We start from the raw sequence: 10,678 nt of genomic DNA, 5'->3' as shown, positions 1-10,678 counted from the left end.
AGGTGTAGTAGACCTTACAGTGAAATGCTGAATACAACAGGTGTAGTAGACCTTACAGTGAAATGCTTACTTACAAGCCCTTAATAACCAACAGTGCAATTTTTAAGTAAAAATAAATAATTGCTATTGGGTGAACAATTGGATAAGGAAATAAAACAACAACAGTAGCAATTGATGTGGTGTACTCCAATGAGTCGAGATTTGAGTCTTCCCCAACGATTTCAACAACACATTGTAAGCATTCTGATTGGTCCAGAGCCAGAACCCCATGGGTAAAGCAATCCAATGGCTGATGACTTTGTTTTGTACAACACCCCTCATTTTGACGACTTTAATGATTGTAGGGACTGAAGTATGTAGCGACCAAAGAGCGGTGGAAGAATTCCGTTTGAGTCGTCGGGCATCCAGAAAATGGCCAAAGAGTAAAACCAGCTCGCCTGCTTTTACACTATAATTTGACTATTAGATTTTCAATGTTATTTAAAAATATATATATATATATTTCAAAAGGAATAACTGGATTAAAACAAGAGTTCAGTTCACGTAACAGAGTTCACTTTAAAATGAGAGACATACTTCAATGAATCGCTAATCGCATTAAAATAAATCTTCAGAAATGACTTTGTCAAAGCAACAAAATAACTAGGGGCTTTACAATGATGGGAAAACCTGGAGAAATGTTGAAGTTAAGTGGGATAGAATCTTCTTAAGTCACACAGGGATATGTCAAAATGCTGGATTTTTAAAATTCTCCATGTGGTTTATATTAAAGGACACTTCATTTCATATAACAAGCTTTAAAAAAACAAACATATTGCTGTCTACAATTTCTACTTAATATATCAAAGGGATGCACACAAAATTTACTCTTTGTGGAAAGACCATAAAGCTGAATGTGTGTTTTGTAATACCTGTCTTTACTCTGAATGTATTAGTACTTTGTATCCTTTTAAAAAAACGGACTCTTAAACACAGCCATACAACTAGGTATTTAAATAGCTATACGGTTTTTGAGAGTTTTAAAATGTGCAATTTGGATTTAACAATCTAAGCAATACATTCTTTAGATTGGTTTATGCAAATACCATTATAGAGCATGGACCTAGATATTGTATTTGCTGTAACCTTTTTCTGTCTAGTATTATTCACAAACTTTTATTAGATTCGTTGCGAGCCCTGTTTCTTTTGTCTATCTGCTGAACCCCCTCGCGCTCCTCTTGTTCCATTCTCCATGCGGTCGCGCGCACGCGGTCGGTAGGATTCCCGGGGCCGTGTTAGAACTACTTTGAAATTACATTCTTCCTTCCTCCTACGCTCTTCTCCTTGAGGTTATAATTGATTTGACAAAGTTTGAAAAGTAAAATCAATCTAGTGGAATCACCTACTCTCACACATCTAATCGTAATGTAAGATCAGACACAAAGAAGGAAATAAGGATTTGGATAGTTCAATCTCGAACACGGCCCAGTTCCTCTGAAACGAGGGGGATTTGCGCTGCCGCGTGCTCGCGCCCGCCCCAGCAGGCACCGCCGATTGTTGACAAAGACGCCGCGAGACGGAGAAGAGAGCCCGATTCTTGGTTTTAAGCCACCGGAGGACTACGGTTGAAGACACTGTCCGTTTACCGAGAACGAGGAAGGAGCGCGAGCGTCTTGAAAATCAACCGTGAGTCACAATGAACCGCTTTGTGTGTGTCAATTTCGTTTAATCAGCCCGGGCAGCTAGCTAGCTACCTCCATCGGGTCATTTCATTCCTCTTCCCCCTCCCTCCCCGTGTGATCCGTTATCATATGCTGCTCATTTCTACCATTTAACCCGCGAGACTTGCCGGGTTATAATAGCTTTCCGTCTTTCTTTGTGTGTTGTCTCAGTCTCCCCCCTCCTTTCGCCACCAACCTGAAGGTGTGGCCGGATCGAGGCGATTCGGTAATAGTGTCTTTGCTTTAAACAGTTGTCGGACTGGCGCGTGAAGAAGAGATCCCCCGGGGTAACCACATGCACCTTTACATACCGACAGAATGATCACAGTGGGGCGGGATGGGTTGGTGTCGGTGTAATTAACGTCAGTCTCAAGGAGTCTTCCATACCTAGAAGAACCAGGAGGACGGGGTCCAGGCGAGGTCCGGCCGGGCATGGTGTGATCTGAATCGGGCAGCCAGTCTGGGTCTGACCGGTGACCACCCGTCCTTTCCCCGGAGCCTGCGTGGCCCCAAGCCACGTCCAGAGCCCTCCAAGATGGGGAAATGTGACGGGAGAGTTACACTGGTGGCGATATGTTCACTGCAGCTGGTGAGTGTTTGTTGCAGTGAGGTGTGAATGGGAAAAGGTGTGTGATGCTTATCCACAATAACCACTCTGTCCCTGTTCCCATCCCTCTCCCACTCACTGAATCTGAGAGAGTGAGAAAGATGGTTTGACTGAAACGTTTGAACTATTAACAGTGTGTCACATTATTGGCAACCACAAGACAAGTGTGTGTGTGTGGTGTTCACTGTATTCTGGGAGACCATGCTTTTAAAGTAACATCAGGAAAAGAAGAGAGCTCTCTTCCCCTCATCTACATCCTGCTCTTCTTCCCCTCATCTACATCCTGCTATTCCCCTCATCTACATCCTGCTCTTCTTCCTCTCATCTACATCCTGCTCTTCCCCTCATCTACATCCTGCTCTTCTTCCCCTCATCTACATCCTGCTCTTCTTCCCCTCATCTACATCCTGCTATTCCCCTCATCTACATCCTGCTCTTCTTCCCCTCATCTACATCCTGCTCTTCTTCCCCTCATCTACATCCTGCTCTTCTTCCCCTCATCTACATCCTGCTCTTCTTCCCTTCATCTACATCCTGCTCTTCTTCCCTTCATCTACATCCTGCTCTTCTTCCCCTCATCTACATCCTGCTCTTCTTCTCCTCATCTACATCCTGCTCTTCTTCCCCTCATCTACATCCTGCTCTTCTTCCCCTCATCTACATCCTGCTCTTCTTCCCTTCATCTACATCCTGCTCTTCTTCCCCTCATCTACATCCTGCCCTTCCCCTCATCTACATCCTACTATTCTTCCCCTCATCTACATCCTGCTCTTCTTCCCCTCATCTACATCCTGCTCTTCTTCCCCTCATCTACATCCTGCTCTTCTTCCCCTCATCTACATCCTACTATTCTTCCCCTCATCTACATCCTGCTCTTCTCATCTACATCCTGCCCTTCCCCTCATCTACATCCTGCTCTTCTCATCTACATCCTGCTCTTCTTCCCCTCATCTACATCCTGCTCTTCTTCCCCTCATCTACATCCTACTATTCTTCCCCTCATCTACATCCTGCTCTTCTTCCCCTCATCTACATCCTGCTCTTCTTCCCCTCATCTACATCCTGCTCTTCTCATCTACATCCTACTATTCTTCCCCTCATCTACATCCTGCTCTTCTTCCCCTCATCTACATCCTGCTCTTCTTCCCCTCATCTACATCCTGCTCTTCTTCCCCTCATCTACATCCTGCTCTTCTCATCTACATCCTACTATTCTTCCCCTCATCTACATCCTGCTCTTCTCATCTACATCCTACTATTCTTCCCCTCATCTACATCCTGCTCTTCTCATCTACATCCTGCCCTTCCCCTCATCTACATCCTACTATTCTGCTTTTCCTGCTCTCACTCGTCATCCTGCTACTCTTTGTCTCTTTGGTCAAAACTTTAATTTCTGTGTCTTATTTTCAACTTTTTATTTTCAGTGTTTTTATTAGTGTGTGTGTGTGTGTGTGGTAGTATGCTGTAGTTGGCGTGTGTTTATTTGATTGTGATATATTGTGTGACAGTGGGTACTTTGGAATACATCTTATTTTCAGTAGTTTGGGGAGTTTGTGTGTCTGTGTGTGTTGGGGGGGGGGGGGGGGTAGTCCCTCTGCTGGTGCTCCTTGCAGTTTCCATGGAAACAACTGCAGCATACTGTGTGTGTGTGAGTGAGACAGTTGTTTCTTTGTGTGTCCCTGTGCATATCCCAGAGAGGGATTGTTTTAAATTGCAATAATGTAATACCATAATGATCCCCTAGATGTATCTTGTGATTTATGTGTGTGTATATAGATGGCAGCGCTCCAGAGACAGGTGTTTGACTTCCTGGGCTACCAGTGGGCTCCTATCCTGGCCAACTTCCTCCATATCATGGCCGTCATACTGGGGATCTTTGGAACAGTGCAGTTCAGATCCCGCTACCTCATACTGGTGAGACACATGCATATATATATATATATACACACACACACACACACACACACACACACACACACACACACAAAAGAGGTCAACCGACTATGATTTTTCAACGGCAATATTGATTATTGGAGGACCCCAAAAAAGCCGATACTGATTAATCAGCCGATTTTTATATATAACATGAGTCTTCAATATTCCCAGTTAAGAAGTTTTAGGTTGTAGTTATTATAGGACTATTTCTCTCTATACTGTTTGTATTTTATGTACCTTTTGTCTATTGGATGTTCTTATAGGTACTTTAGTATTACCAGCCTAATCTCGGGAGTTGATAGGCCTGAAGTCATAAACAGCGCTGTGCATCCCAGCATTGCTAAGAGCTGCTGTTTGAATGAATGCTTACGAGCCTGCTGCTACCTACCACCGCTCAGTCAGACTGCTCTATCAAATATAAATTCATATACTTAATTATAATATAATAAACACACAGAAATATGAGCTTTTTGTCATTAATATGGTCAAATCTGGGAACTATAATTTCGGAAACAAAACATTTATTCTTTCAGTGAAATACGTAACCGTTCTGTATTTTATCTAACGGGTGGCATCCATAAGTCTAAGTTATTCCTGTTACGTTGCACAACCTTCAATGTTATGTCATAATTATGTACAATTCTGGCAAATTAATTGGGGTCTTTGTTAGGAAGAACAACTTCTAATACACACACACACACACACCCTAACCCCTCTTTGTCTCTGTGTATATCAGTATGCGGTGTGGTTGGTGCTGTGGGTAGGATGGAACTCCTTCATCATCTGTTTCTACCTTGAGGTGGGACACTTGTCTCAGGTAAGAGATGTGTGTGTGTGTGTGTGTTTATCATGTATTTGTGTTTTATAACGTGTTTGTAATTGTCACATGTGCTTATTACAGCAGGTACCTTACACTTAAATGTTTACTGTTTACTTACAAGCCCTTAACCATTAACCAACAATGCAGTTTTAAGAAGAAGAAAGGGTGTTAAAGTATTTACTAAGAGAGGGGGGGGGGGGTGTAATAACAATAATACAAAAATAATTAAGGAGCAACAAAAAAAGTGACAGTAGCGAGGCTATACAGGGGGTACTGGGTAGCCATTTGATTAGCTGTTCAGGAGTCTTATGTCTTGGGGGTAGAAGCTCTCCAAGAAGCCTTTTGGACCTAGACTTGGCGCTCCGTTACCGTTTGCTGTAAGGTAGCAGAGAGAACAGTCTCTATGATTAGGGTGGCTGGAGTCTTTGGCAATTTTTAGAGCGTTCCTCCGATTTGCACTAACATATGTAGCGCCTTGCGGTCGGAGGCCGAGCAGTTGCCATACCAGGCGGTGATGCAGCCAGTTCTCGACGGTGCAGCTGTAGATCTTTTTGAGGATCTGAAGAGCCATGCAAATTGTTTTGAGTCTCCTGAGGGGGAATAGGCATTGCCGTACCCTCTCCACGACTGTCTTGGTGTGTTTGGACCATGTTAGTTTTTTGGTGATGTGGACACCAAGGAACTTGAAGCTCTCAACTTGCTCCACGTTGATGAGAATGGGGACGTGCTCGGTCCTCCTTTTCCTGTAGTCCACAATAATCTCCTTGGTCTTGGTTACATTGAGGGAGAGGTTGTTATTCTGGCACCACCCTGCCAGGTCTCTGACCTCCTCCCTATAGGCTGTCTGATCGTTGTCCGTGATCAGGCCTACCACTGTTGTCGTCAGGAAACTTAATGATGGTTTTGGAGTCGTGCTTGCACAGTCGTCCGGGAACAACTGATGCGCTCGTGCATGCTTCAGTGTTGCTTGCCTTCGAAGCGAGCATAGAAGTTATTTAGCTCGTCTGGTAGGCTTGTGTCACTGGGCAGCTCGCTGCTGTGCTTCCCTTTTTGTAGTGTGATTTACAACATGTTAATAATGTGTGTTTCTGTATGGATGTGTTCATAACATGTTTTTTGTCATGTGTGTGTGTGTGTGTGTGTGTGTGTAGGACAGGGACATCCTGATGACGTTCAACACGTCGCTGCATCGGTCCTGGTGGATGGAGCACGGCCCTGGTTGCCTAGTAACGCCGGTGTTGGACTCCCGCATCGCCCCCGACGACCACCATGTCATCACCGTCTCTGGCTGTCTCCTTGACTACCAGTACATTGAGGTGCTGAGTGCCGCGATACAGGTTCTACTGGCTGTAAGTAACACACCAGGGTTTCCCTTTAGGAAAATGTGGCGCCGGCCGATTGACCAGCAACGTTTTAATTTACAGGACATTTTGAGAAATGTACCGTACCCATATGGCGTCCACCCCACATTGCTCAGAATGACAGAAAATTACATTTAGATTATGGTAATTTATCTTAAATTACCAGTTGAAAAATAAAAAATAGTAAAAAGAAATTACTCGTAGCCATCAAACTTTTTCATGCGATTGCATTTAGAATTGTTGTGGAATTATTAACCTAAAGACCGATTTTAATTTATTTATTAAGAATGACCGGGCAAATGTCTGTATTTCCATCACTTCGTATTTCTATCAATGAACAGGTTAAAAAGCATTACTTTGTAATGGGATATTTTTTTTAAATTCTCCTGGCTGTCTGGTGCCAATTTTATTTATCAGCTTTTCAGAACTTTTTAAAAATGTTTATTGGCCTGAAGTTGGCTATTATTGACTAACGGAAACCCTGACACACACACACACACACACACAACATGATCCTAACCTTAACCTCTTTGTCTCTCCCTTAGCTCTTTGGCTTTGTGTATGCCTGCTATGTGAGCAAAGTCTTCCAGGATGACGAGGATAGCTGTGAGTGTTGCGTCTGTCTGAGTGATCCATTTATCTCGTTATTCTGTCTGTCTGTTCTGTCTGGGTGTTCTGTCTGTTCTGTCTGGGTGTTCTGTCTGTCCCGTCTGGGTGTTCTGTCTGTCCCGTCTGGGTGTTCTGTCTGTCCCGTCTGGGTGTTCCGCCTCTCTGTCCCCTCTGGGCGTTCCGCCTGTCTGTCTCTCTGTCCCGTCTGTCTGTTCCGTCTGGGTGTTCCGTCTGTCCCGTCTGGGTGTTCTGTCTGTCCCGTCTGGGTGTTCTATCTGTCCCGTCTGGGTGTTCTGTCTGTCCCGTCTGGGTGTTCTGTCTGTCCCGTCTGGGTGTTCTGTCTGTCCCGTCTGGGTGTTCTGTCTGTCCCGTCTGGGTGTTCTGTCTGTCCCGTCTGGGTGTTCTGTCTGTCCCGTCTGGGTGTTCTGTCTGTCCTGTCTGGGTGTTCTGTCTGTCCCGTCTGGGTGTTCCGCCTCTCTGTCCCCTCTGGGCGTCCCGCCTGTCTGTCCCGTCTGTCTGTCCCGTCTGCGTGTTCCGTCTGTCTGGGTGTTCTATCTGTCTGCGTGTTCCGTCTGTCTGTCTGGGTGTTCTGTCTGTCTGTCTGGGTGTTCCGTCTGTCTGTCTGGGTGTTCCGTCTGTCTGTCTGGGTGTTCTGTCTGTCCCGTCTGGGTGTTCCGTCTGTCTGTCCCGTCTGGGTGTTCCGTCTGTCTGTCCCGTCTGGGTGTTCCGTCTGTCTGTCCCGTCTGGGTGTTCCGTCTGTCTGTTCCGTCTGTCTGTTCCGTCTGTCTGTTCCGTCTGTCTGTCCCGTCTGGGTGTTCCGTCTGTCTGTCCCGTCTGGGTGTTCCGTCTGTCTGTCCCGTCTGGGTGTTCCGTCTGTCTGTCCCGTCTGGGTGTTCCGTCTGTCTGTCCCGTCTGGGTGTTCCGTCTGTCTGTCCCGTCTGGGTGTTCTGTCTGTCCCGTCTGGGTGTTCTGTCTGTCCCGTCTGGGTGTTCTGTCTGTCCCGTCTGGGTGTTCTGTCTGTCCCGTCTGGGTGTTCTGTCTGTCCCGTCTGGGTGTTCTGTCTGTCCCGTCTGGGCGTCCCGCCTGTCTGTCCCGTCTGTCTGTCCCGTCTGCGTGTTCCATCTGTCTGTCTGGGTGTTCTATCTGTCTGCGTGTTCCGTCTGTCTGTCTGGGTGTTCCGTCTGTCTGTCTGCGTGTTCCGTCTGTCTGTCTGGGTGTTCTGTCTGTCTGGGTGTTCTGTCTGTCTGTCTGGGTGTTCTGTCTGTCCCGTCTGGGTGTTCCGTCTGTCTGTCCCGTCTGGGTGTTCCGTCTGTCTGTCCCGTCTGGGTGTTCCGTCTGTCTGTCCCGTCTGGGTGTTCCGTCTGTCTTCCCCGTCTGGGTGTTCCGTCTGTCTTCCCCGTCTGGGTGTTCCGTCTGTCTTCCCCGTCTGGGTGTTCTGTCTGGGTGTTCCGTCTGGGTGTTCTGTCTGTCTGTTCCGTCTGTCTGTTCCTTCTGGGTGTTCCATCTGCCTCTGATCTCTTTCTCTCTCTCAGTCGATTTCATTGGTGGCTTTGAATCCTATGGTTACCAGCCTCCTCAGAAGACCTCACACCTCCAACTGCAGCCCCTCTACACGTAGGTAACCTCTAACGTTTCAACCTTAACCTCACGGTGACCCCTTGTCCTAGTCCTTCCATTCCGCAACGGTTCAGAACAGCTAGTGCACATATGACATTTTGGGACGTTTTTGTTCTAATTGGTCTTCAGCAAAGGTTTTTTTGGCTGTTCGTGCACACAAGCCGAAGTTTACACACCTTTTTCCTGATTGGCCAACAGTAGGGATTCTCAGTGTTTGTTGTCATTCAACAAATGACATTGTTTTCATGCACATTTTTACCTTGACAAATACTGCACCAAACATCTCAGTTAGATGTAAAATTGCGCAACTAAGATCTCCTTGACAAAAACGTAAAAATGTATGACAGATTTGTGTTAGATTAATTCAGACTATTTTGAGGAAGTGTGTACTGGCTACGGTGTCTCAAGATGGACAAACGTCTTTTAAGGGAGTATGCGAGCACTCGTTTAGCCGAGTTCGGCGGAAGGCTTTAACAAAATATATATTATTTATTGTGTGACCTACTTTCTAATTGGACTGTATGATATGTCTCTCTCATCTCTGTCTCTCTCTCATCTCTGTCTGTCTCTCTCTCATCTCTGTCTGTCTCTCTCTCATCTCTGTCTGTCTCTCTCTCATCTCTGTCTGTCTCTCTCTCATCTCTGTCTGTCTCTCTCTCATCTCTGTCTCTCTCAGGGCCGGGTAGGGGAAGGAGGCGCCCCCATCAGACCACACCTCAGCGGTGAAGCTGTCGCCTTGGGAACAGAGCACTCACTCTGCGTGTCACAGTACAACTGAAAGATGGACTCACCTGTGTGTGTATGTGAGACCGTGTATGTGTATGGTAATCGAGGGTAGACTTGACTGATACCCCTGAGGTGAATGTACAGAGGACAGGGTGGAACCAGCCACCGGGGGGGGGGGGGGGGGGGGGGACACTGGGGGGGGGGACACTGGGCGTGGTCACTTGTTAATGGTCACGGAGGATATTGAGAGGACACTCTGAACCTGCTGGCTCTTTGCACTCCTAGGACCCTGTGTGTGTGTAGTTCTAAAGGACTAGCTGAATGACCTCTGAACTATTGTGGGAGGGGCCTCAAGTCACATGGGGCACGGCTCTTCCATGTTTTCATTTTAGAATGTGAGGTCATAATAGAACAGTCGTACCCCCAATCCCCAATCTTGTCCCTAATTTTGTTGTGACAGGGTGACCCTGTGTGCTCACAATCACAGCAAAAAAAGCAGAAGTGGGTTTGTCGTGATTGTGTACACTGCACCAATTTTAAGGATTGAGCTTTAGTGTCTCTGGGGAAAGATGTGGGGATTATGTGCATGTAAATATCCGGCTGATTGGTTGTTTTGTTTCTGAGGGTGGGGAGGGGGTTGCGTAGCCACGCCCCATTTACGTTTCTCCTCACCTTTTTCACGACCAAGAATCGTCCTTGATGACTTTAGAAATGCTTCCTCCCTCACACCCTACTACCTTTTCTTATGTTATTCTCCCCCCTCTACACTTCATTCACTCCTTCCTTTCTTCTGTAAAAAAAAAAATCACTGGTCTGACCCGATGATATTAATGTAAGGAATACAAGGACACTGATTTATTTTACCACCATACAATAGGTCATTGTGCATTTCCAGGTCAGAAATGTCTGGCGGAGGACAGAGAGGGAGGGAGACGGTATTTATGAAGTGGTTTCCTGGGTAAGACAGACCGCGGTGTGGTAGGAGACATTGGTGAAGGGGGTTGGTGAAATAAATAAACCGTTTCTAAATTAAATCAGTCCTATGTTTTCTACACACACACACACACACACACACACGCGCATACCTTTGGACAAATTGATGTAAGTATGAATTTAGCCTTGGTAGACAGTGCTGCATATGGTCATTTCTAGTGACACACTAGATTACATTTTTTTGTAACATGCTATGCTCTACTTTTCATTGAAGTTGAGTAATTTAGCAGACATTCTTATCCAGAGCAACTTACAGGACCAATTGGGGTTAAGTGCCTTGCTCAATGGCATATCGACAGATTTTTTTTCA

At 46.0% G+C, this 10,678-nt stretch overlaps 1 protein-coding gene across 4 annotated transcripts; it reads left to right on the top strand.

The window, feature by feature from the left end:
- The first annotated feature begins 1,222 nt into the window (after window positions 1–1,222).
- Window positions 1,223–10,409, top strand: LOC110487889 (sodium/potassium-transporting ATPase subunit beta-1-interacting protein 1). Of its 4 annotated transcripts, none has more exons than XM_036971540.2 (9): window positions 1,223–1,665; window positions 1,952–1,987; window positions 2,092–2,289; window positions 4,084–4,221; window positions 4,979–5,059; window positions 6,214–6,411; window positions 6,969–7,029; window positions 8,565–8,646; window positions 9,326–10,409. In XM_036971540.2, the coding sequence occupies exons 3-9, from the start codon at window positions 2,236–2,238 to the stop codon at window positions 9,333–9,335; spliced, it is 624 nt and encodes a 207-aa protein (XP_036827435.1). In that variant the 5' UTR covers window positions 1,223–1,665; window positions 1,952–1,987; window positions 2,092–2,235; the 3' UTR covers window positions 9,336–10,409. The 4 variants fall into 4 exon arrangements, with proteins under 4 accessions (XP_036827435.1, XP_090083603.1, XP_036827433.1 ...); XM_090227477.1 differs by having other exon boundaries at window positions 8,565–8,650; XM_036971538.2 differs by having other exon boundaries at window positions 1,872–1,987.
- Window positions 10,410–10,678: the final 269 nt, after the last annotated feature.

Source organism: Oncorhynchus mykiss, chromosome 30, assembly GCF_057628025.1.
Source record: "Oncorhynchus mykiss isolate SJ-2025 chromosome 30, ASM5762802v1, whole genome shotgun sequence".
NCBI lineage: Eukaryota > Metazoa > Chordata > Actinopteri > Salmoniformes > Salmonidae > Oncorhynchus > Oncorhynchus mykiss.
Note: the sequence above shows the minus strand (reverse complement) of the source record. Positions and strands in the feature narration are given on the sequence as shown.

Bases quoted from the DNA above. Each gene is read 5' to 3' on its own strand.
- LOC110487889 (XM_036971540.2), top strand. From the start codon at position 2,236: ATGGGGAAATGTGACGGGAGAGTTACACTGGTGGCGATATGTTCACTG. The intron at 4,222-4,978 runs GTGAGACACATG...TGTGTATATCAG, and splicing joins GATCCCGCTACCTCATACTG to TATGCGGTGTGGTTGGTGCT. The intron at 5,060-6,213 runs GTAAGAGATGTG...GTGTGTGTGTAG, and splicing joins AGGTGGGACACTTGTCTCAG to GACAGGGACATCCTGATGAC.